Source organism: Diospyros lotus, chromosome 7, assembly GCF_014633365.1.
Source record: "Diospyros lotus cultivar Yz01 chromosome 7, ASM1463336v1, whole genome shotgun sequence".
NCBI lineage: Eukaryota > Viridiplantae > Streptophyta > Magnoliopsida > Ericales > Ebenaceae > Diospyros > Diospyros lotus.
The window spans coordinates 18,860,458-18,886,893 of record NC_068344.1 but is presented as its reverse complement, the minus strand read 5'-3'; the positions used below and the strand labels follow the sequence as shown (position 1 = coordinate 18,886,893).

The following is a 26,436-nucleotide window of genomic DNA, read 5'->3' as shown; positions in this document are numbered from 1 at the left end:
GCTAAATTTAAAAAAAATACATTTAGCAACGAAAATTTTTCGTTACTGATCCGTCTCTAAATTGGTGATGGATCCATCGCAAAAAAGCTTTGCGACGATGACTTCAGCGACGGATTTTTGGATATAGCAACAGAATATTTTCGTCGTTAAATCCTGAATTTCTTGTAGTGAAAAGTTGTTGGTTCCAGACACGTTGATGATAATGATGGACTTACGTTAATGCTTATATTTTGGCTTAAGCTCAAACGTCAAGGGGTTGAAATTGACTTTCTAGCTTTAGGGCTTTCCTCATTTCTTTGCAATGTGCATCCTGGGATCTTACATACTATGCTCATTGAGCTCTTTTGTAATGGTTGTTGGTTATGTGGTTTTCTTTTTGACTTCCTGTTGTTTGGTTCTTGGGAAAGTTTGTCAAGAGGATTACTATGTTACACAGAGCCCTTTATCAAGTTACGACCCTTTGTGATCATTTCCATGCCCCATGCTTAGATCTTGAAGCTACATGTTGATAACCTCCATGTCCATGACAAGTTTTCCTCTCCCTCGAGCCCTATGGCTCTTGCCCTTTGAAGTTTTTTTTTTTAATCTTTTTTATGGCTTGATCCCATGGATTCTTCATGTGTTTTTGTTGGATTTTGCCCTTCCCAATCCTTTTTTGCTGTATAGCTCTTTGGCTTTAATTTTATGATTAAGAAAAAAAAAAAAGCTACCTCCATTAAGTGACTTAGTTAGAAGATCTTCCTGAACAATAAACAATACATATTACTCCATTAAATTTAATAATTATAAACTAAAGTTTTACTTAGATAACCTACACAACTAGCACAGATATAAAGACTTTGACCTATGAAGAGACATGGATAAAACAACTAGAGAGCTTCAATAATATTCCTCATGCATTGGCACCCAGGGTTTCATCTTCAATCACCCAAGAAATGAAATGATCATTCAATCACCCATGAAAGGTTTTCGTTACAACTCAATCAATTTCACATTGATAGCCTAGTAGAGAGATTCTGGATGAAAAAGTTGGTCCATGAATTCATAAGTCCCCTTCATTTAATATTTTTAACTATAGACTCGCCATAACAGTTCCACTCAATAAAGTTGGTGATGGAGAGAAGGCCGAAGAGCTGAATAAACTGCACTCCAACCTTGTTGTGAAGGGTGTATCATGTCCCAAAAGAATGAGAGAGAGGGTTTCTCACATACAATGTACTTCTTGGCTCCACTCTCGTCTACATTGCCACATGAGTATCCTTTCTCCACCCCAACGCAGCATGGCTTCAATGGATTCTCAAACTTTATAGTTCCTACACCAAAAGGAAGGTGTGAAGCTTAAGCAGAAATGACTAGATTACTATTAGCACACGCAATCAAATAAAATCCGAGTAGAATTTTCGTATATATTGACCAAGTGTTTAAAATAATGTGGGTAGTGACTCTAGTTTTTATTATTATTAATTACTATTATGATAGTCTACTATGGGTTTTTCCTTCCCAATTTAATTATAAAATATATATTATATGGTTTTGTGTTGAAATTTTGTATAAAATTCTATTTATATATGATTTTACCCAAATGGGTTTGAGTACTAAAACACTCAGTTTTTTATTAAAATAAGTATAGACGATAAGATATAGGTATACGACTTATTTAAAAAATTATTAAAACAAATATGTAAATATCCAATGAGTCTCAATTACACATTTAAAATTAAAAAGAAGTATAGAAATTGAGATATAAACATAAGATTTATTAAAATAAGTATGTAAATGAGTAAATGGCTCAACAATTGCAAGCAAAAAATACATGGAATAACATTTGGGAGAAATTCAGAAAAAAAAAAAGTCTTTTGGGAGAAAGGCTATTTTTTGTTGGCTTGTGAGGCTATCACTTTAAAATCAAATACGAAGGTAATAATATACATATAAAAGTTTTATTTAAAATTTTCATATATAATAACTTGATTTATTATATGTGAAGTCTTGTCCTAATAATAAAGAAGAGGTTCGTGTTATATATTCTTATAAATTTTTTCATCCAACTTATTATTAATTTTAATAAATTTGTATTTATTGTATATGACTTGTGTGTTACTGATTGTATTCCTGAGTGATTTATGTAATTGAAATAGTTGCAATCGAAAGTGTTAATACTGCATTATTCTAATAATATTTTATTTACACAAAAATATAATCTTTTTAGAGTAAATTGCAAAAAAAAAAAAAACTCTTAATTTTTGTTTTGCTTTCAATTTTAGACTTAACTGTTACTATTATCAATTATAGACTATATTACTACTTTTATGATATCTAAGTTTTCATTTAATTTCAATTATAGACTATATTCCTATTTTCTCGACTTACCATTAATATTGTTAACATAATATGTTAAGTTACAAAATTTGGTCGACGAGCCCATATGACAAAGTGGCAAAACCCACACAATTTTGGTTAACAAGTTCATTCTTGTAAACTCTCAACCTTTTAGGTGGTAAAATTTGTCACTCCATTAACCTCCAAGTCATCTAACACCACTTGTCATTTTAGAGATTAGTAGTAAAATTTAACTATAATAAACAATAGTCTATATATAATTGAATAAATAAAAACTTAGATATTCTAATTGATAAAATTAAAATAGAATCTAAAAATTAAACAAGAGGAAATTAAATTGAAAATTATTTTAGTATAATTTACTAAAAAAAATATATCATTTTTTTAATATGTGTGTGTGGTGTGTGCGTGTGTGTGTGTATTTATATATATATACTTGCTAAAGAGAGATGCCAGTTTGTCTTAGAATTCTCGAAAGAGCAATCACCTGTGTGGTGGTTTTGCTGGTGCGTTGCCAATGCAGACGTGAAAGCAGCATGGAGATCGATGATTTCAAACGCTGGAACTGGAAGGCCACTTTCATTGTTCAGCTTATGCACAGCTTCCTGCAACAGCTGGTTATGAAACTTGGAAAGGGAATTCTCTGCTTCGCTGCAATTCTGATACGAGCTTGAGGCAGTGATTGCGGGCAAGCAGCCCAGGGGTTCTATCGCTGCAACAGCTATCTTCTTCACTCCCAGCCCGTGAATGCGCTTTAGATTTAGGGCAAGTTGGTTGATCACAGACTTGGTTAAGTTTGGAAAACCCTAGGCACCACCATCCATCACCAACAAAAGTCTGTAAGCTATTTGATTACGTTGGAACAGTTTCAAAACCATATCTATTAGTGAGAACATCTGAATGATTGTAAGTAATTAGTAACAACTCAAATCACTATCTAAATAGTTAAGGTTATACTTAAATTAATTAATTTGGTGACAATCCACAATAGGGTCATGCTTCTAAATTATTCTTTTAACGTTTGTTTACTGTAGAAACAATTTTTGAGAGATCGATAGTCATGTTGTTATCGGCAATTACTCAGTGATTTGAATACGTTTTATAGAAAATACATTCAACAATAAGCTTCTTTATACCCTAAAAATTATTTCAGGATATCCCAATGTACACCAATTAATTTTATTGTGAGGACAAATTAAATCTTAAGAAAAATAAGTACACACACCTAAAAAAACATACTTTATATAACATCACCAATGAATTTTCTATTAATACAGTGGATCGTAATACAATAATGTGATTTCTCCACTCTCAGATTAGCAATAAGCCTATATATGTATTTAAAGTGTCAAACAAGTTATATCCAAGATTATTATAGCCAATAGATTCAAACAGCATTTTGGATAAATTATATCTCTTTGATCACGACTGGGCATGGTTTGTTGTAGGAACAAAAGTAGCCCATAAAATCATATTCATCTATGTGGTCTCGTATTGCTAGTGCATGGAGACAAGTGCTCAAGGATAGGATCTGTCACCCTCATCTCGGTGAGATGAACATCCTATGTGGTCTACTGTCAGTGTGATGGGAGTCTTTGGCCAAGGCAATATGATTAATCAGGAAAGTGTTTCTAGAGGTGTCATCTACTCACGTTAATGAGATTAGACACATAGTTACTGAATTTATGAGTTTATTGTACCGTGACTTTCTCTTGGTCAGGACGTTAATTGAGTGACAGAAGCATTGTATTATACGATAATCGTCAACTGTAATAGGCTCACTTGAAGTTTGACTTCATTGCCTTCTATATTGTGATGGGTTGTTGCTAGGCGCTTCCCAAGACCTTTCAGAATGTCACGAGAATTTCATGATAGGTCAAGGTGATTCGGTAGGCATAAAAAAGGGTTTTTGGCATTATTTGATTATTATTAGACAGTGAACCTAGAAAGTCACACACCCTATAGCGTGGCATCTAGTATTAACACCATGCATTTATCATGTCTTTGACATCATTAATAGTTAATGATGGGTTTTGATATGTTATTAAGTATTAATGACGTGGTTAGTTAAAAGTTAATGAACTGGTTGTGATTTTTTCTTTGGAACTACATGCAGAGTTGACTACTTCATTCAGACAGTCGACTACTTCAACAATCGATTCCCTTGCCACTGAAGCCTAAGATAATGGCATCTACATGCCAGTTGGCTGAGGGGCAAGAGTGGCAAGAAATTGGAAGCTTTTTGGCTTCTTAGAGGTAGAGAAATCGAGAGGAAATTGGGAGGTTCTTGCTTGGCTTGGCTTCTTCCTTCGTTGCTTCTGTTTCTACTTATGTTAATTTACAGACAACGTAATTGTTACACTAGGTTGATCTGGATTGTCTGAGGGAGACAAAAAAGTGCAAGTGAATCAACATCCTTAGGCCAGCATTAGACAAGGACCATGACTTGATACTAGAGAGCTTGCTAGGTGTGGAGGGACTAGGCCCTGCACGCATTGAGGAGAATTTAGTCTTAGTGGAGAAACAATTTCTACACCCACCTGACATCGAGCTACAAGTATGTTATTTATTGTATATCATATGATAAAATATCGTGTTGCTTAAATATCCAAGTTATGTATGGTAGGTTATAATATAACTTTCGTTGTGTATGTCTAAATTGCAAAAAAAATTAAATCTCACCTACACCACCATACGTCAAATCCAACAGAGGTGATCAATACCCTCAAGGTGTAAAGCCATAATGCTAATGTAGGAGTCCTGCTTTAGAGCTCTTGCACATTCTTCTATGTAAGGATCCTAGAAGCCCAGCTAAGTAAACTTTAGGGTTTTTTGCTTTTTTTCTAATGTACCTTTTCTTTTCCTTACTATAACCATGTATTGTTTGTTTGAAATGCATTAAAGTAATTTTCTTCTTCATATCACTAGTTCTTGTGTTTTTCCCTTCTTGAGTTAAGGGTTGCTCGCCAAACTTTTCGGAGGACTTTACTCTTCTCGAAGGATTCTTGGATTGTTTATCTTGGTGTATTTTGGAATTTGGATGATGATCGCTTTCACTCATTTTTTCAATTTCGATACTAAGTTTGTCCTAAATCATTCTTATGCTTTTACATTTCGATTTTCTAAACCATTATCATGCCTTTTATGCTTTTAATTATAGGTTTTGTGTTTGTTTCTCCACATAACATGTCAGTAACCCAATATAACATATAAAATTTCACACAAGTTAACATTTGAATCATAAATCTTCCAAAAAAAACATTTATGGTTTACTTGGCTAGAAACTTATACTTTTCTTTTTCTCAAGAGAGGGGTTGCTCTCCAATCCATTAAAAGAACTTGTTTTGTCAACGTATTTTTGTCATCTGTTTGCTAGATTTTCATGTGCATCCAAGGCGAGTCCACAAGTGACCCCTGGGCATTTTAACGAATTTTCGTGATCATCCAGGGTAAGTCCTTGGTTTGTCAACACGAGTGACCCCTAGACATCTTAAAGGGTCTTTGTGTTCATCCACGTGGTGTCAGGACAAGTCCATGGTTCATCAATGCAAGTGACCCCTAGATGTCTTAATAGGTCTTCATTTTCATCCCCATGCGTCTAGGATGAGTCTTTGGTTCATCAACTCAAATGACTCATGGATATGTCTTAATGGGTCTTCATATTAATCTGTGTGCATTTAGGCCTTGTCCTTGGTTTTTCAACACAAGTGACCCCTAGATGTCTTAATAGGTCTTCATGTTCATCTGCATGCATCTAATGCAAGTCCTTAGTTTGTCAATGCAAGTGACGTATAGACATCTTAATGGGTCTTTGACTAACTAGATCATTCTCACACTTTTATGTTTTCAATTTTATGCCAGTCTCATGCGTTTAGTCCTTTTAATTCTAGGTCTTTGATGAATGATGGACCCTAGATCATTCTCACACTTTTTACATTTTTGGATTTATGCTAGTCTCATGCATTTAGCACTTATGATTCTAGGTCTTTGATAGATGATGGTCCCTAGATCATTCTCATGTTTTTTACATTCATTGCTTCTAATTCTAGGTCGTTGATGAATGATGGACCCTAGATCATTCTCATACTTTTTCCGTTTTCAGTTTTATGTTAGTCTCCCGCATTTAGCACTTTCCATTCTAAGTTTTTCCATCCATCTTTTATTTTTCTTAGCAAACCCTAGTCATTATTGCCCATGTTTTCCTTTCAATGCCAAGTTTTCATGTTCACTAAGATTTTAGTCCTTTTCATGCATTCATTTTCTTGAAAAACAAAATGCACCAAAAAAAAAAAAAATACAATAGGATAAAGTTTTTAATTTAGGTAATTTAAAATACATCATATACCATAATATAATTTCTAATGGTTTCTATTCAATCTCTTGCCTATTTTACTTCCTTAAAGTGTATGTAGTATTACAAGTATGTTTCACAAATTCCTTCATGGGACTTCATCAAACAATACTTGGCTTTTTGAGGGCTTACACATTTGAGTGGTAAAATGTCCTCCCCAGCCCTTGTCTGTTAGCATATTCTTTCTGCATTGGATTATACTCCCTATCCTTGGGTAATTTGTACATACCTCAGTGTCCACAAATCTTCTCAATCGTTTCTCTCTAATCAGAGCCTCTATTTGATTCATCAATTCATAGCATTTTTTAGTGGGGTGTATGTGAGTTTTATGGAATTGATAAAAGGCTTCTTTTTTTCTCCCCAAAGGGTTGTCAGTCTTCTTAGGGAATTTGATAACATTTGGTCCTTCAATGGCTACTAAGATGGAGGATAATGGTTCTGTGAATGGAGTATGGCTTCTGAATTGGATCCTAGAAGGGTCATCAACCTTTTTTGATTTTTCTTCCCTCTTGTTTATCCTTTCGTTAGGATCTATTTCTTTTCTCTTCTTATCGTTTTCTTTTTTTTTTCTTCTGACTATCCTTATTACCTTAGCTTGTAAAATATATTTATTGGCTCAGACAAATAAGTCTACCAAAGATGTGGGTAAATCTAGAGCAAGGGATTCTTGTAGTGGTACCAACTTTTTCCCTTAGAGCAATAAGAAACTTGCCACTCCCAAGGTCGAATTTCTAAATTGATCAACATACTATTTGAGAGTGTCCTTGCCACTCTATTAGATGCTAAGCAAATATGTAGCATCTTTCTTTCTTTAGAGATTGATAATAAAAGCAAGAATGAACTCTCTTCTCAGTTGCTTGAAATATGAGATAAACGTTTTGGCTAAGCTATTAAACAATGCACACGCATAGCCAGTCAACATTAAAGAGAAGGCTCGGTATATGTGGAAATCCTCTCAGCCATGTAGTAAAATCACAAACTCATAGTCTTGAATGTGATCATGAGGATCTCTTTTACCTGAATAAGTATTGAGTTGGGGTATCTTAAATTTAAGAGAACGGGGTTTCTCCTTGATTTCTGGAGTAAAGGAAATCTTTCTCTTATGCTGCTCCTCTTCAATTGGTGCTAGTTTCTTTTGTTCTAGCACTTGTTTAATCATTTTCTTCATATCAACGACTTTGCAACTATTGAGAATAGATTAATGATTTGTTTATAGGTGGAACCATTACTATGCTTTCTATGATTTCCTAGGTTTCTCTATGAAGTCAGGTGACCCTGGCTATCACTACACAACCTCATTGCCGATTCAAAGGGATCTCCTGCATACCTCTTTCTTGATAAGTTTTCGAGAAAGGTAGGCTCTCGAGAGAGAGACTCTATTATTGGGTCTCTCTCCAGTTCTTAGGGATGCCTCATTTTGTATATTTTTTCAAAATATGTGGTGTGGTTCGTGAGGTATGCCATTTTGAAAAAAAAAATTGTCACTTCTTGAAAAACTTTGGTGCTTTCTTCATGTTGTCTACAAAGGACTTCAAATTCTTTGAGAGAGATGATTTGGCGAAGAGTTATCCTGGAGTCTCCATGAACCCCCACCAACGGAGTCTCTTGTGGGGTGCTTCTGGGAGCTTCTACTAGGAGACTTTCCTAGTGAGTTGGAGGATTTGCACAATTGGCATCCAATCATTCCTCATTTTGTCATTGTCCACTGCTTAAGGCCTTACGCGAACCATTATAAGAGTCTTTTAATTGGCTTCTTGATTAAATTCCCATAAATAGTGTTAATTTTTATTGCATGAATACAACAATAAATTTATTTATGAGGAAATTCATCCCCAAGACGTCAAGATTCTACAAAACAAAAAATTATCAAATGGTGCAGGGCATTCCCTACACGAACACTTTCATACTTAAGTCAAATCCTTGCAATTAGAAGTGTTAGCAAAGTTCATTCATATGTAAAAGTGACTTACCTTTGACGAATGAGGGCTCACCTATTTATAGTTGAGCTAGGAGGTTTGTGATAAGTATCCCTAATATTCCTAAATTGATTAGGTTTTGGACTATTATAGATGAGCCATATCCTTTGCGTGATTCATGGAGGGATTTTTGGAGTAGTAAGTTTGCACGTTTCCTGTGAGAATACCTCGTGAGATGAGGAGACTTCCAGGTCTTCTAGACCTTCGTTTTGTTAGAATTTTTCGAGAAAGTCTCCCAAAAACCCTTTTCCTAAGAGGGTTTCTCAAGCCCTTAATGGTTCTCTCCTTTATTTTAACTTTTATGATTTGTGTTCAACTTTTAAGCTTAACTTTTGTGGGCTTTGTAATTGGGTCAATGCGTATTCATTAGGTGGATTCTTTTAACCAAAGTCTTTTTTCCTTCTGATGTTCATCTAGGTTTTCCTCTAGGTCTCCCATTGGGCCTATTTGACTAGGACTTGGTCCATGTACACAGCAACAACAAAAACATCTCTAGCTAGATCCAAAAGAAGAGAGATTAAGAAATGTATGCTTAGTTCTCAAAATGGGTAAAAATATGAATCCAATTCTAACTTAATGCCTAAAGTACCACATTTTGTTATGTTGTTGTTGTTATTGTTGTATTCTCATTCTTCACATTTTCTAAATTTATCCGTAAAAGACTACCTCTCTGGCACTAACCTACCCTGTTGGATTTGTTAGTGCTGTATGCCCTAAAGCTAGATTTAAATGTCATCTAGTATGTAATAAGGATACTTGTATGATAATCTTTCAATCAATAAAATTGTCATATCTTTATTTATTGCTCTCTAATTGTATATGAATGAGTGATAGCATGCATATTTATGCTATATTTTGGCATTTCACCTCAGTCTTATTACGCTATTTGAAGTAATTTTTGCTGATCTTTCATGGTTTCTATTTTATTATACTTCAAATCGTCCTTACACTATTTTCTATCTTACTTCTATGGATCCAAGCTTGCTTAACTTTAGGGAATATTGGATGGGCTAGAGAAGCAGCTGGAAAAGACTTAAAGTGGCTCATTTTGGACTTCATGAGGGTAGGCCGGCCTTGGGCAATTGTGGGACTCATCTAAAGGAGCTTGGGCTCACTTTCAAAGAGCAGATTTGGGCTGCTCGATTTTTCTGTTTTGGGCTCACTTATCTCTCTTCTGTTTCTTCTCTTTTCTGTTGGACTAGGCCCAACCCTAGCCTTCCTAGCTCTTCCTTTCTTAGCCATGTATTTAAGGCCTCTTAGCACTTATTTCCAGGAGGAGGGAGAGGAGAAAAGAGAGGAGATTCTGGTCGTTTTTCTTGTTGTTAGCATTTTTCTGTTTTCTTCATTTTGTCTTCATTTTGTCTCTGTTTTGTCTTCCTTGCTGTAATGAAAGGCTAGAGCTATTGTAACTGGTTGTGTATCTTGAACCCGTGTGGAATCTGAGTCCCGGATGAGCTGCAAAAACCTGATTTGTTTGTTTTAATCTTATTGGTTTAGTTTGAGCAGATTTTCGAATGCATGGAGTTCATGGCAGGTTTGTGTGAATTTGCATGGATTCATTTTCTGTTAAATGCTTAAGAGAACAGAGTGTTGTAGCCAGTTGGTATAACATCTCGGAAATGAATATAATGTGCTTGAATGGTTGTTCTTGCATAGCTCCAGATGGGTTGAATAGAGAGTGAATGGTTACATTTTGTTTATAAGAGATTTTTGTATTCATTTTGTTGTTCCAATCATTCTAATCCTTGGACGGTTGTTGGGGATGCTTTAAGTTTGATATCCGGAGATTAAAACATCTAACAAGCCAAGATTTATAGGTTGGACGAGGAAGATTTCACAGAGAGGACAAATACACAGCTGGTTGCATTTCATTTACTGATTTTCATCTATCTATCCTTGTCTTTCTGTTTTGTTACTTAGTTTTCTGTCAAAACCCCCCCTAAACAAACTGTTGTTTATATTGGTTCTCCTTGTTGGTAGAAGAAAGTGAGGCTCCTTGTGAGAGACGACCTAGGGTGCACTTTGCTGCAAACTAGAGAAGAGGTACATAGATATCTAATTCTGGAGTGGTTCGACAGCTGCTGGCCAATGAGTCCCGAGATTTCCTACCAATCTTATTCTTAAACTGTTAAGAATATATGACAAGGATCTATAACGCTAGATTTCTAAAAGTTATTCCTAGTCCTAAGATTTCTCGGATGGGGACTATAATTAATCAATTATGGATTAGTATATGAGTTACTACCTTTGATTAGTATGAAATACTAATGATAAAGGATGGTAAGTCATATGCCATATTGCATGAGATGCAGATAGTAGACATATGGGTAAGTGTTGGTTGAATATTTACTGAATGTGACGCTTATAACAGATCACATGGCTGAGAGAATTAATGTTTTGTTATTGGTTTTCGATTTTGTATATGGTTCTTAGACTAGAGGCAACAGAGTTGTCTTGTACACTGGTGTTAGAGATCTCTCGACTCTCTGAAGAAGATGCATCGGGTGAGGCTGGAGCGCCTGGAGGTATCTCTGGGGTAAAAGTACCCCAATGAGTATCCTTCGAGTGGGTCCGAAGACTCTTTGGAGCCACCAAGTTAGTTGGGATCGAAAGACTCTATGTGAGTCTTCGGGTTAAGCATGTTGAGGCTTGACCGCCCCATAGACTCTCTGGAGGCTCCGGGGAACTCTTGTCCGGGAGACTCCGGGGTCATTCGGGTTCATGAAAATTACTTCTCCAAATTTTGACATTTTTGAATTTTCTTAGGGCAACCCATAACAATAGCTTGCCATTCATGCATTTGGTTGTAAGATCAAGAGAAAAGTACAATGTAGGTGCTCGATACTCTAGAATTTATGATATGGGCTGACCCAAATGGATGTTATATATATATATATATATGCATATATGAGGAACTGGAGGCTTCAGAAATGATTCATAATCACTAAGGAATACCTACACGTATAGGCACTTTATCGTTAGTGCCAGGGGTATGCACTTGTCTTATAGCCAACGGGTGGTACCACCACTACTATCGCAACTAGGGGAATGGACTTACCTCATCCTCCGAGGTTGACCTAATCTCGTAGATATTGTTGGGGTTTAGCGGTTTTCGTCACTATTCCCCGCCTTATTCATCTCTACGAAATCTAGGAATTTATATATCCATTGTTTTCCCTTGTGGAATGCAGGAAGGAGGACACTGAAACCCTTAAAGTTTCCTTGAGAAAGGTCTAACCTCGAATGGGTGCGGTAATATCCATCAAGCACCCTATCGCAACATAGGAGGGAAGTACCATCTCACTTGCAGTCTTGTGTAGGATTGATAGATGTTGCCTTATTTGTTTCCGCCTTTACACATATGTACATATACAACGAAAACTCGACTCCTTGCTATGACTATTTTGGGGATGTCGATGTGTTTAACTTAAAGCAAGGTAGTGATTTATGACACCTTGTTGTGAGGCGTTTTCCTAAAAGCTTTGGGGCTAGCGGGGTGTATTGATGTCATGACCACAACTAAGGGGATTGGTCATGCTCCCCCTTCCTGAGCAACCTTGAACTGTCGATTATTATTGGGGTTTTAACAATCGCTGCCGCATGCCCCAGTTTATTCATCATTGGGAAGCTTGGGAATTTATACGTCCAATGCTTGCCCTCACAGAATGCTGTAGAGAGGACACCAAAACCCGCTTAATTTTTCTAAAGAAGGTTTTGATATTTTACTCTTGAGTAATGAAATGGTTTTGATGAATGTCTATATGAAAATCAATCTATATGGATTTTGTGAATGAGAAAATGAATTTTTAATATATGAGTTTTGAAGCAAGGTATGAAAACCTATAGAAGAAATATTGAGTAAGGTTGAGTGTGATTTGTTTCAAATATATACTTTTGATAATCTCAACTTGTTTTAAAGATAATCAAAATGAGTTTTTAAAGAATCGAATAAGGTTGTTTTGAAAATTCAAGTTTTTCTAAAGAATAGTCGACTATCAGGATTATTCTGTTGACTATGTTTCAAAATAGTCGACTATTTTTTATGTTCTGTCGACTATTTAAGCATCTGTCGACTATTTTAGCATCTGTCGACTATCGAGTAAAAATAATCGACTATGCCTTTTGATCTGTCGACTATTTTTGTTCATGAAATTCAAAAATTTCTTCTCATTTCAGCTTCTGTCGACTATTCAAGTATGTCTGTCGACTATTGAATTTTTGTATTAAAAATAGTCGACTATCAGTATATGTCTGTCGACTATTCTTAGTTTTACTTGTAAAAATAGTTGACTAATCTTTTCTTCTGTCGACTATTTTGTTTCACAGATTTTATAACGGCTAGTTTTTGGTGCATTAAATGCTCGCCAACCACCCACAACGGTCCAAATTTCAAACATACCCACCATCAACTATAAATAGGTGGTTGAAGATGCATTAAAGGCTGTTGAGAAACTATTGAATATCTTGAACGATCGTGCCTTCACTGTTACATCGATTTTTACTTCTTTTCTCTCTGTACTCTCATTTAAGAGGCTTTGATATATACTGTTCTATTTCTTTTAAGCCTCGTTTATTTATTTAAAGAGAGAAATCTGTAACTAAGAGTTGTACTCTTAGATTCTCTAATTCATTGTTTGTATTTCTTCCTAGCGGTAGCTAGAGGGCCCATTAAATTGGGAGGTTGTACATTGCCTAGTCAAGGACTAGAGGACCTACTCATATTGAGTAGGGGGTTGATAGTGATATTGGTTTTAAAATCCTTAGTGGATAACTAAGGTAGTGGATTAAGCTTGGAAGGCTGAACCACTATAAATCAGTGTCTTCACTGCTCCTCATACTTTCTCCTTTAAGCTTGCATCCTTGCACTTTTGACTTTGTGTAATCTTCAATAAGACCACATCATTATTCCTCTTTACAAAAAAAAAATTAAATACTTTCACTTTCCAAAAAATATTTTTTTCTCACCAATTCACCCCCCCTCTTGGTGGATATCACATCAGCTCAATTCTATCAATTGGTATCAGAGCGTGGTTCCCATTCTTTTCAATTAGGTCTAACAACCTAGGGTCAAGATCCACATAATGGCATACTTTCCTAGCTCCTCTCATCATGAAGGACAGAGTACTTCTCGTCCACCTTATTTTGATGGTACTAACTACAATTACTGGAAAGCTAGAATGAATATCTATCTTATGCAGGACTCAAGTCTTATGCAAGCTATTAAGAAAGGAGTCACCTTGGCTGACATGGAAAAGATGGACAAATGGACAGCTGAAGAGAGAATGAACATGGAGACAAATGCAAAAGCAATGAACACATTGATTTGTGCACTATGCCCAGAGGAATTCAACCGAATATCAACATGCAAAACAGCAAAGGAAATTTGGGATAAACTAGAGGTAACTCATGAGGGTACAAACCAGGTAAAAGAAACAAAAATAAATATTCTGGTTCATGACTATGAATTATTTACTATGAAAGAAGATGAATCTATTAAAGACATGTACACCAGATTTAATGATATTGTTTCAACTTTAGAGTCTCTAGGAAAAACTTTTACAAATGGTGAAAAAGTTAGGAAGATTCTAAGAAGCTTACCTAGATCATGGGATCCTAAAGTCACTGCTATTACTGAGGCAAAAGATTTAGACAAACTTGAATTTGATAATCTACTAGGATCACTAATGACTCATGAAATCATGATGAAACGAAGTGATAATGCTGAACCAAAGAAAGATAAGAATGTAGCCTTTAAAGTTGAAAAGGAAGAAAAAGACTCTCAGGACAGTGAAGATGATGATTTTGCTCTGTTAGCTAGAAAATTTAAGAAATTTATGAAGAAAGGTAGGTTTAATCAAAGGAAGACATTTCGGAAAGAAAAAGATCAAAAAGAGTCTAATCCATCTAATGAGCTTCGATGTTTTGAATGTAAGGAGCTAGGTCACATTAGAAGTGACTGCCCCCAACTGAAAAAGATGGATCGCAAGGAAAGGAAAATGAAGAAAAAGGCTCTAGCTGCATGGGGTGAAGAAGATCTCTCATCAAGTGATGAGTCTCAAGATGATGAAGTTGCCAACATTTGCTTTATGGCCAATATTGAGGATGAGGTAAACTCTCAGCATCCTAATCTATCCTCTGACTTTACTTTTGAAGAACTTCATGATGCATTTAATGACTTGCTATGTGAATGTGAGCATATGAATGAGAAAAATATTGATTTAAGAAGAGAATTAAATTCCTTAGAAAATGAGGTAAAAAATCTGAATGTTAAAATAGAACTGTTAGAAAATGAAAGAAACAGTTTAAGTGCTGAAAAGGAAAATCTTTTGAAAGAAAACAAAGACATGAAGGAATCGTTAGAAAAGTTGGTTGAAGGTAAAAATAAACTAGAAATGATACTTGGAGCTCAAAGAAATTTTGGAAATAAACAAGGAATTGGATTTGATCCATTCCAAGCAAGCTCTAGTAAAACAGTGTTTGTTAAAGCAGTAAACCAAAAATTTATTCAAAGAAAACAATTTTTCAAACCAAAGTTTTCAAAAAGAGGTATTACCTGTCATTACTGTGGAAAAGATGGTCACTCTATTAACAAATGTTTCATACGAAATTTTCCTCAAAAATTCAAACAAGTTTGGGTTCCTAAAGATGTAGTATCTTCTAACAAGAATGGACCCAAGAAGATGTGGGTACCAAAGGGAACAACGTGAATGATTTCTTGTGTAGGCTGCATTGGTTTCAAATGATCCAAGGAGCAAGTGGTTCCTTGATAGTGGCTGCTCAAGGCACATGACAGGAGATCAAGATCTTCTCAGCAATATTGTTCTCAAGGAAGGAGGTAAGGTTTTCTATGGTGACAATTCTCAAGGTAAGATTATAGGTATGGGTTCTATTTCTTTTGAAAATATTACTTTAGAGAATGTGTTTCTTGTTGATGGTCTTAAACATAATTTGATTAGCATTAGTCAACTGTGTGATTTAAACTATGAAGTTTGTTTTGATGCTAACTCTTGTAAAGTTGTGTGCTCTAAGTCAAAAGAAATAAAATTAAAAGGAAATAGAGTAGGGAACATCTATCTCACATTCCTAGAATCTCCTAAAATGGAAAACTGTTTAGTTACAAAGTCATCTCAATATTCTTAGCTGTGGCATAATAGGTTAGGGCATGCTAGTATGAACCTAATAAACAAGTTAGTAAAACATGATCTTGTTATTGGATTGCCTAAGCTTAAATTTGAAAGAGATCACATTTGTGGCACTTGCATGAAAGGCAAACAAATCAGTATATCATTCAAACCAATAAACGAAATATCAACATCTAGACCTCTAACACTACTTCACTTAGACCTATTTGGTCCAATGAGGACTCTAAGCTTAGGAGGTAAACAATATGTTTTAGTTATAGTAGATGATTATTCTAGATTCACATGGGTAATTTTTCTTGCATCTAAAAATGAAACATTTAAGTCATTTGAAATATTTAGTAAAAGAATTCAAAGAGAAAAAGGCTTTTGTATTTCAAAAATTAGAAGTGATCATGGAGGAGAATTTGAAAATGAATCATTCAAACTGTTTTGTGAAGAAAATGGAATAGATCATAACTTTTCTTGTGCTAGGACTCCTCAACAAAATGGTGTAGTAGAAAGAAAGAATAGATCTTTACAAGAAATGGCTAGAACAATGCTTTGTGATAAAAACCTTCCTAAGTACTTTTGGGCAGAAGCTGTGCATACTACCTGCCATATTTTAAATAGAGTTTCAATGAGGCCTTTATTGAAAAAGACTCCATATGAATTATTTAAAGGAAGAAAACCCAACATAAGTCATTTTCATGTGTTTGGTAGTACTTGCTATATTCTCAACAATGGAAAAGAATCTCTAGGTAAATTTGATGCTAAAAGTGATGAAGGTATATTCTTAGGTTATTCATCTCAAAGTAAAGGTTATAGGGTATTCAACAAAAGAACCCTAGTGGTAGAGGAAACAATCCAAGTTATAGTTGATGATATTAGCCTTGAGGTTCCAAAACCTAGAGAAGATGGTGAAAATAATGTAACTCAAAATTTTGAAAAACTTTCTATAAGACAAAGTGAGTCTAATGCTCAAGAAAACGATTCATTTGAAGAAGATCAAGAATATCAATTTGAAAAAGAACCAACATTTCCAAGAGAAGGAAATATGTCAAAATGAATGAAATCTTAGGAGATCCATCCAAAGGCATTAGAACTAGATCTTCCATTAGGAATGAATGCCAATGTGCTGCCTTCCTATCTCAAGTTGAACCCAAAAATATCAAAGAAGCTTTAGAAGATGAAAATTGGATTATTGCCATGCAAGAAGAACTAAATCAATTTGAAAGAAGTGAAGTTTGGAAACTAGTGCCAAGACCAAAGGATTATCCTATTATAGGCACAAAATGGGTATTTAGAAATAAGATGGATGAAAATGGAGTTGTAACTAGAAACAAAGCAAGGTTAGTGGCTCAAGGTTATAGTCAAGAAGAAGGTATAGATTATGATGAAACTTATGCCCCTGTTGCTAGGTTGGAAGCCATAAGAATGTTGTTAGCATTTGCTTGTTTCAAAAACTTCAAATTATATCAAATGGATGTTAAGAGTGCTTTCTTAAATGGGTATATTAATGAAGAAGTTTATGTAGAACAACCCCCGGGATTTGAAAATCACAAATATGAAGACCATGTGTTCAAATTATCCAAAGCTTTATATGGTCTAAAACAAGCCCCTAGAGCTTGGTATGAGAGACTTAGTAAGTTTCTCTTAGAAAAAGGATTTAAAAGAGGCCAAATAGATACAACATTATTTATAAGAAGTCATGATAAGGACATATTATTAGTTCAAATATATGTGGATGACATCATTTTTGGATCTACAAATAAATCTCTTTGTGATCAATTTGCAATTCTTATGCAAGGAGAATTTGAGATGAGTATGATGGGAGAACTTAAGTACTTTCTAGGATTACAAATAAAACAAGAAGAAGAAGGTATATATATTTCTCAACAAAAATACATAAGAGATCTTCTCAAAAGGTTTGATGTTCAAGATTGTAAACCTATGGCTACACCTATGAGTAGTTCTCAAAGCCTAGATAAAGATGAATTAGGGAAAGCTGTAGATAACAAGCTGTATAGAAGTATGATTGGCTCTCTGCTTTATTTAACAGCTAGTAGACCTGATATTTTTAGTGTGTGCTTATGTGCTAGGTTCCAATCTAATCCCAAAGAATCTCACTTGAAAGCAGTTAAAAGAATTTTGAGATACCTAAAAGGATCTACAAATCTAGAACTATTTTATGCAAAATCAAATATCTTTAAACTAGTAGCATACACTGATGCAGATTATGATGGATGTAAAATAGATAGAAAAAGTACAAGTGGTTCATGTCAATTCTTAGGAAATTGTTTGGTATCGTGGTCAAGTAGAAAACAAAATACAGTGGCTCTATCATCTACTGAGGCTGAGTATGTAGCAGCTGGAAATTGTTGTGCTCAAATATTATGGATGAAATACCAAGTAGAGGACTATGGCATAAGGCTTCAAAACATCCCAATAAAATGTGACAATACTAGTGCTATAGCTTTAACAAAAAATCCAGTGTTTCATGCAAGAACTAAACATATAGAAGTAAAACATCATTTTATTAGAGACCATGTTCAAAAAGGAGACATAAGTCTTGAATTCATAGATACAAATCATCAAGTAGCAGATATCTTTACAAAACCTCTTGATAGAGAAAAGTTTGAATATTTTAGAAGTGAACTAGGATTAATCATAACATGAGTAAGTGTGTTGTGCTCCTTTCTAATGTTTATTTTATACATATTATTGAGAAGGCAAAGATTCAATTCTGTCAAATCAATTTATATAATTGACAGAATGTTATCGAGCCAAAATTTATTTGTGATGTTTGGGGCATCTCTGCAAGCTTATCAATATTTTTCTCAAATATAGTCGACAGCAGTTTCAGCCTAGTCGACTATTCGCCTTGTGTTAGCCAAATTAGTCGACAGCAGTTTCAGCCTAGTCGACTATTCGCCTTGTGTTAGCCAAATTAGTCGACAGCAGTTTCAACCTAGTCGACTATTCGCATAGTGTAAGCCAAATTAGTCGACAGCTATATTGCATCTGTCGACTATCCCATCGTGCCTATTTAAAGACCAGGCGACTATCGGCCCCCTTTTTTATTTTTAAAAACCCTAACCGTCCGTATTGTCGTTTCCCTCCTCTCGAAGTATCGATTTTTCCTTAACCTAGTGCATTCGGTTACTTCGATTTCTCGTGCTCCATCAAAGTGCCAAAGCATTTCATTTCATCCGCTATCCCTCGGCTCTATCTGTCGCTCGATCTCTCGGCCATTTCGCACGATTACTCTTGCTCTGTCTATCCCTCTTGCTCTGCTTCGTGTTTCAATCACTCCATATGGCAATGACTAAGAACACAGACAAGGGCAAAGGCAAAGGAAAAGGGAAAGAAAAAGAATCGGGTTCTTCAAGCCGTCCTCCATCCCATCCGAGACCTCAAATCCAACTTTTCATTTCTGAAGAACAACAAGAAAGGTATTCCATGTACTTTGAGTCTCGTGAAGTCCTTGAAGGTCGTTATTTAGACTTATCATTTCTAGAATCCATTGGTTTTCCCTACATTCAGACATTTAAGGATTTCGGTTGGTGGGATTTCTTAACAATTCATCGATGCATATATGAAGATGTGGTTAGGGCTTTTTATTCCAATGCCAACAATATCTTTCATAAGAGAAAATCGGATAAGAAGTTCAAGACTAACATTGGGGATGTTCATATGGAAATCACCATGATGCTAATCCACGAACAGTTTAAAATTCCTTTGGATGGAGAGGACTATGCTTCCTGGACTCAAGATTTTCTTCAAGCCAGTAAAGAAGTCATAGGAGATGACTCACTTACATCTAAGATTTCTGACACATCCAAAATGGACTTGAACACTAGGATTCTTCATCTGATTTGTTGTCAAATGATTCACCCTAGAAATGGAAGTTTCTCTCTTGTTACAAGACTTGACTTATGGTTACTCCAATGTATTAAGGCCAGGAGAAGGCCAAATCTGTGTCATCTGATGATTAACTTGATGGTAGGTGCTCTTTCCACAAAACTAGGTCCCTTCCTTATGGTATGGCAGTCAGTCTTTTACTGGATCGTTTGGTTGGAGACATGGACAGTGCCAGAAAAGTATATCTAAGCCAATCTCAACACATTAATGACAAGACACCTATTAGAACTGGCTATGCACACAGGGATGGGGAATGGGTTAAAGCAGACCAACTTGAAAGGCCTAGCAAGAAAAGAAGATCAGAAGGACCATCATCATCTCATGAAGACTTAGTGGTTCAAGGAATGGAAGATCTTAAATTAGATATATCAAGAGTTGAAGCCAGCCTACAAGAATTTCGAGAAGAAGTTAGGCTAGATCTACAGAGTCTTCATCAGCAGCAAGAAGATCTATCTTCTCAGATGGGGTACCTTATTCAGTTGTTCTCTTCTCAGTTTCCTCCACCTGCTGCATCTCCATCCATTCCACCAGTTGACTCTCCTTCATCCGCTCAGTCTTCTCCTTCATCCATCTCTCCAGATGTTTAGATGATGCCCTCATCATACATTTCACTTTATTTTTACCTTATGTATGCTTGTTTTGGCAAATTTACCAGTAGCTTCTGTTATATGTTTTGTTGAACTCAACTATTACTCTATGAATGAATGTTTTAGTATTGACATTTCACTCTTGCTAATGTATGTTTAAATAGGGCTGAATGATCTGGTTGAATTATTTATGTGCCCTTGGTCTAAGGGGGAGCCTCAGTGTGTTTCAAAAAGGGGGAGTATTCTTATTATTTGATATTGACAAAAAGGGGGAGATAAATTGAATGATTTGATTTTCATATTTGTTTTGTCATCATCAAAAAGGGGGAGATTGATATTTTACTCTTGAGTAATGAAATGGTTTTGATGAATGTCTATATGAAAATCAATCTATATGGATTTTGTGAATGAGAAAATGAATTTTTAATATATGAGTTTTGAAGCAAGGTATGAAAACCTATAGAAGAAATATTGAGTAAGGTTGAGTGTGATTTGTTTCAAATATATACTTTTGATAATCTCAACTTGTTTTAAAGATAATCAAAATGAGTTTTTAAAGAATCGAATAAGGTTGTTTTGAAAATTCAAGTTTTTCTAAAGAATAGTCGACTATCAGGATTATTCTGTTGACTATGTTTCAAAATAGTCGACTGTTTTTTATGTTCTGTCGACTATTTAAGCATCTGTCGACTATTTTAGCATCTGTCGACTTTCGAGTAAAAATAGTCGACTATGCCTTTTGATCTGTCGACTATTTTTGTTCATGAAATTCAAAAATTTCTTCTCATTTCAGCTTCTGTCGACTATTCAAGTATGTCTGTCGACTATTGAATTTTTGTATTAAAAATAGTCGACTATCAGTATATGTCTGTCGACTATTCTTAGTTTTACTTGTAAAAATAGTTGACTAATCTTTTCTTCTGTCGACTATTTTGTTTCACAGATTTTATAACGGCTAGTTTTTGGTGCATTAAATGCTCGCCAACCACCCACAACGGTCCAAATTTCAAACATACCCACCATCAACTATAAATAGGTGGTTGAAGATGCATTAAAGGCTGTTGAGAAACTATTGAATATCTTGAACGATCGTGCCTTCACTGTTACATCGATTTTTACTTCTTTTCTCTCTGTACTCTCATTTAAGAGGCTTTGATATATACTGTTCTATTTCTTTTAAGCCTCGTTTATTTATTTAAAGAGAGAAATCTGTAACTAAGAGTTGTACTCTTAGATTCTCTAATTCATTGTTTGTATTTCTTCCTAGCGGTAGCTAGAGGGCCCATTAAATTGGGAGGTTGTACATTGCCTAGTCAAGGACTAGAGGACCTACTCATATTGATTAGGGGGTTGATAGTGATATTGGTTTTAAAATCCTTAGTGGATAACTAAGGTAGTGGATTAAGCTTGGAAGGCTGAACCACTATAAATCAGTGTCTTCACTGCTCCTCATACTTTCTCCTTTAAGCTTGCATCGTTGCACTTTTGACTTTGTGTAATCTTCAATAAGACCACATCATTATTCCTCTTTACAAAAAAAAAAATTAAATACTTTCACTTTCCAAAAAATATTTTTTTTCTCACCAATTCACCCCCCCTCTTGGTGGATATCACATCAGCTCAATTCTATCAGGTTTAACCTCGAGGAAGTGTGGTCATGGCACTCCCTATCGTGTTACATGGGAATAAAATCCTTCCTCGCTACCTACAATATGCTCATTATATGCTAATATGACTATAGAATCATACCTGACTGCTCAATTTCATACTTACTCAAGCAGGCTATCAGTTCTCAGCACCCTATGAGAGTGTGGTTTTCTTTCTGATCATTTTATCCATAGGAATACAGGGGGTACTTATGCGCAATGCAAGTTACATATATAGTAAAATATCTCCTCAAATGCATCGTGTTCCAGGTTTTGCCAAGCGTCTCCCCTTGAAGTGTTTGAAGAATGCAGGTGTTAGGGCCCAACATTTCCTAAATTCTGTAAGGGCCTTCCCAATTTGCTTGGAGCTTGCCTTCTTTGGCCAACTTCTTTATTTGCTCACAAGGCGAGTGATAATTTCTTGTGGCATGGCCCGAGTATTAGTGAAGCTAACAAATAGGTTACAAGTCTTTCCCTTTTTGCTTATCGAGGGACGATATGATAAGCCCTGTTTGTGGGAGAGTGAGAACGACATATGGAGTCCTGATTAGAGGTGTCACATACGTTTGATGGCGATGTCTGAGGTAGTCGTTAGGCCTAGGGATCTTCACATCATGTTGTCTACCTTCGTCTCCTACAGGTCGACTTATTTTCTTTTCTCTTTCGTTAGGTTGCTCAAAAGGATTTTAAGTGCGTAAAATGTTTAGCTGTATGGCATACCTATTGGCACATGCAAACAAATCAACTAGTGTGGATGATTGTTTCAGAGCCAAGGACTCTCTCAAAGGTACAAGGGTAGTTATTTGTAAGAACTCTGACATTGCCACCACGATTGGAAAATCTTGCAACTCAAGCCTCAAAATCGATCTATATACTGTCTCAGTGTCTCCTTAGGTCCTTGTTGCATGCTAAAGATATAAGTGGGGTCCTTTTTTCTTAAAGCAAGAGCTGCGAAGGCTGCAACGAATTCTACTCGCAGCTTCTCATAGGAAGTGATATACCCGGCCGATAGTTCACTGAACTAGGCATGGGCATATTCTATCAAAGATTGTGGAAAAAGCAGGCACATGGTGGCGTCACTCAATTTATATAGATACGCCAAGGATTCAAATCGTTGGGCGTGAAGAATAGGGTTTTCTATCCCGCTATACTCGAGTAGGTGAGAAAGCTTAAACTTGGGTGGCAGGGTGTGGTTGAGCACGTCCTTGGAGAAAGGGACTCTCCTTTGTTGTCTGTCGTCGGATATCGCCCCTGCCATTTTCTTCTCGAAGACTTCCTCAATTAGCTTGTTGATCTCCAGGCCCCAAGAAACTGGAAGGGACCCTGGCCTGGCATCTTGCTCGGGCTTGTGTACCTCTCTAACTGAGATTGTACTATCCACATGTCTCTTCGTGCATTACCCATTCCTAGTGTCCTTACGTCTTTCTGCGTATAAGACTTCCACAGATAGGTTGTTGAGATTTTGGAGGGGCCACTAGAGACTGAAAGAATTGTTGTAATGGTGGCACCGAATTACTAATGCAAACACCCCCTGAGGTAGGTGGCCTGGGGGCTTGGACATCTCTGTGGACGAGCAGGAGCATGCATAGCAAATCAATTAAATGTTGCAATGTCCTAGATTTCTCCTCATCACTCCTTCACAAATCCTCATATCTTTGTTCTAATCTCTGGAATTCCTCAAGAGTTATAGTGGAGGATTTCTTAGCCCCAAAAGTTCTAGGCATGTCGACTTTCTGTTGGTCATCTCCAACTTTACTCAATAAGGCTAGATTAGAAACTTGACGTCGGGGAGACATGGGCACGAGAGATGTTTACCTAATGAACCAATCAAACACCTGCAGATACTGCTTATCCACCATTTCCCTCATTCAAAAGGCTATAGGTTCCGAGGATAGGGCTGGCAAATGCTTCCCAGTAGTGGTTTCATGTTACACAGAAAGATTGGGGTGAGTTGCTTCTGGTTGGGATCGTTTTAACTGGGTAGACCATGTTCCCTTAGTCATTGGGAATGACTTTTTGTTTGTTTCTCACATACGGTGGTAAATTGTTGTTGTCAAATTACAACAATTAAATTTGTTTGTCTTGGGAACAGCCAAAACAGAGTCCCTTGAGAAAATGAAGAGGTCTGAAATGCCGCTCAAAGGGTCAATAAAGACTAGTGATTGATCTGTGGCCCAAGGGGACTAAGGCTTCGAGGCCCCTGGAGGGTCTTTAGAGTCTTCGGGATATATTTCCCCCAGAGGGTCTTCGGGGAATCGTCCCGAGGGATGCGAGGATCTTTCCCACGCGGGCCCTCTGATGCTTAAGTCAGACTATGATGTCTAAACATGTAATACATATGTATGTAGATGTGTATGAATGTATGTGGAATGTCCAATATGGGTCCTTAGGAGAGTAGGTTCACAATGAGTCGTGTAAGGTCTAGAGTCTTAAGTTTTTCGAACTATGCTCTCAAAGAGGTTTCGCCCAAAAAATCTAGCCAAAAAGATCCATTTGCCATAGAATAGGGGTATTTATAGACACTTGGTGGGGTCTATAGATGAGAGTCTCTCAACTCTCTAAGGAAGATGCATCGGGTGAGGCCGAAGGGGCTGGAGGTATCTTCAGGATAAAAGTGCCATGATGAGTATCCTTCAAGTAGGTCCGAAGACTCTTCAGAGCCACTAGGTGCGTTATGCACGGAAGACTCTGGGTGAGTCTTCAGGCTAGGCGTGTTAAGGCTCGACCACTCCGGAGACTCTCTGGATGCTTTGGGAGACTCTTATCTAGGAAACTCTCTGGGTTCATCCAGGTTTATGCAAAACACTTTTCCAAATTTTGAATTTTTTGAATTTTCTTAAGACACCCCCCACAACAGTTATATTAATCTTTTAGAGGACATCTTGTTTATTTTCTTTTAGCAATTTTAAAGGAGATGCACTACTAGTACTAGAGATCTTATTTCGCCCCAATTTATGATTTCTTTTCTCGGGTTACAAGTAAAAATTAATTAAAAAGTATTTGAACGCATAAAATTACTAGTGGCACAAGCAACTTTGTGTTATAGTCGCTTTTGTCACATGCCACTTGAATAGCGGGAAAGGTGGTATATATTTTGAGGATTAAGTTTGAAAAAAGAGATATTTTGAGAATAAATTTGCAAGAAGATGGTATTTTAGTTATCAACTCCTCCAATTCATAATGAAAACTTTTTTCTATTTATCATATACTAATATATATATGCATATATATATATATATGTGTGTGTGTGTGTGTGTTATAACGCATAGCTTAACAACTCTAGCTACCTTTCATGTATGGTCAAAACCATACCAATTTCGTGAATGATAAAATAAAAAGTGCACGTGTTGACCAAAAATTAAGACACGTGTAAACACGATAGCCTGCAAGCATGCATGTTACTAGGGACTAGAGTGAGTTAGCTTAGCGACTCTCTGGGTACCTGCAGATCGCCATGCGATGACGCCATGTAAGCAGCGTAGTCGTTGCCACCAAGGGAAACCCAAGCAATGGAGGAGTTTAGGTCGCGTTTGGTGTAGAGTTCTTCCTCCGCCAGCAGTTGTTGGAACAAATCGATTTGGGTCGTCATGTTTGGCTCCTTCACCATTGTGTTCAACACGCCTGTCCCTCCGTACGCGAAGTTCATTCCAAACGCAGCCCGGCTCTTCCCGTCTTTCCTCCATTGGTAAGGCAACGGGGGTGGTATGCCAAGGAATGAGGCTGCAAAATAACTCCAAAATAAATAAACACGAATGAAATCATTAAAGCTGAAATACAAGGAAAAGAGTTATTTTAATTAATCATCCCTTGAATCGCAAATTTGAAGCTAATTCATCAAAAATTCAGACTCAAAATAATGAACAGAAAAGGAAAGTGAAGAACGCAATTAAAGCAAGAACAAAGAAAGGAAATTATGTAATTACAGGAAGAACCGATTGATATAGCTATATATATATTTTTTTTTTATTACCAATGTAATCAGTGAGAACACGACCGTCGGAGAAGCGGCCGGCCGGTGTGCCGGGAAAAGTGAATCCGTATGGTTCCTTCCACGAGGCGGCGGATGGTTTGGGACAGTTGCCAGTGTCAGCATAGGAGTCTCCGAACACAAAAAGCTTCACAGCCCCAAGGCGTTGACGGCGATGCTGCTTCTCGCGGGCGGCTTCTGAAACTGATGAAACCATCACTTGCAGTTGCGGCAGTGGAAAAGCAGTTGAAATAGTTAATGATAAACACAACACAGTGAAAATGTTAAAACGGGGAGAGACATCACTTATCAGTGTGAAGCCTCTCTCTCTTTATATATATATATATATATATATTATACACACACGTATATACCAACCTGATGAAGAAATCGTTGAGAGGAGGAAGAGGCCAAAGTATATCAAGAATGTCTGCCTTGCCATGGAGACGCAGAGAGAGAGACAGAGAGAGAGACAGAGTTGATGAGGGAAGGAGGCGACAACGCCACTGAAATGGGGTATATATTGA

At 36.4% G+C, this 26,436-nt stretch overlaps 1 protein-coding gene across 3 annotated transcripts; it reads right to left on the bottom strand.

The window, feature by feature from the left end:
- Window positions 1-913: 913 nt before the first annotated feature.
- Window positions 914-26,436, bottom strand: LOC127806534 (GDSL esterase/lipase At5g03610-like). 3 transcript variants are annotated; one of them, XM_052343897.1, is made up of 5 exons: window positions 26,288-26,436; window positions 25,913-26,128; window positions 25,385-25,662; window positions 2,828-3,146; window positions 914-1,313 (listed from the first exon to the last, which is right to left on the bottom strand). In XM_052343897.1, exons 1-5 carry the CDS (start codon window positions 26,349-26,351, stop codon window positions 1,099-1,101), a joined length of 1,092 nt encoding a protein of 363 aa, XP_052199857.1. In that variant the 5' UTR covers window positions 26,352-26,436; the 3' UTR covers window positions 914-1,098. The 3 variants fall into 3 exon arrangements, with proteins under 3 accessions (XP_052199857.1, XP_052199858.1, XP_052199859.1); XM_052343898.1 differs by having other exon boundaries at window positions 25,913-26,113; XM_052343899.1 differs by having other exon boundaries at window positions 25,913-26,107; window positions 26,288-26,434.

Coding starts and splice junctions, on each gene's coding strand:
- LOC127806534 (XM_052343897.1), bottom strand. CDS start 26,351: ATGGCAAGGCAGACATTCTTGATATACTTTGGCCTCTTCCTCCTCTCA. Junction 25,663..25,912: donor TGTTCTCACTGATTACATTG/GTAATAAAAAAA, acceptor GTTATTTTGCAG/CCTCATTCCTTGGCATACCA. Junction 3,147..25,384: donor CATCGCATGGCGATCTGCAG/GTACCCAGAGAG, acceptor GGTGGTGCCTAG/GGTTTTCCAAACTTAACCAA.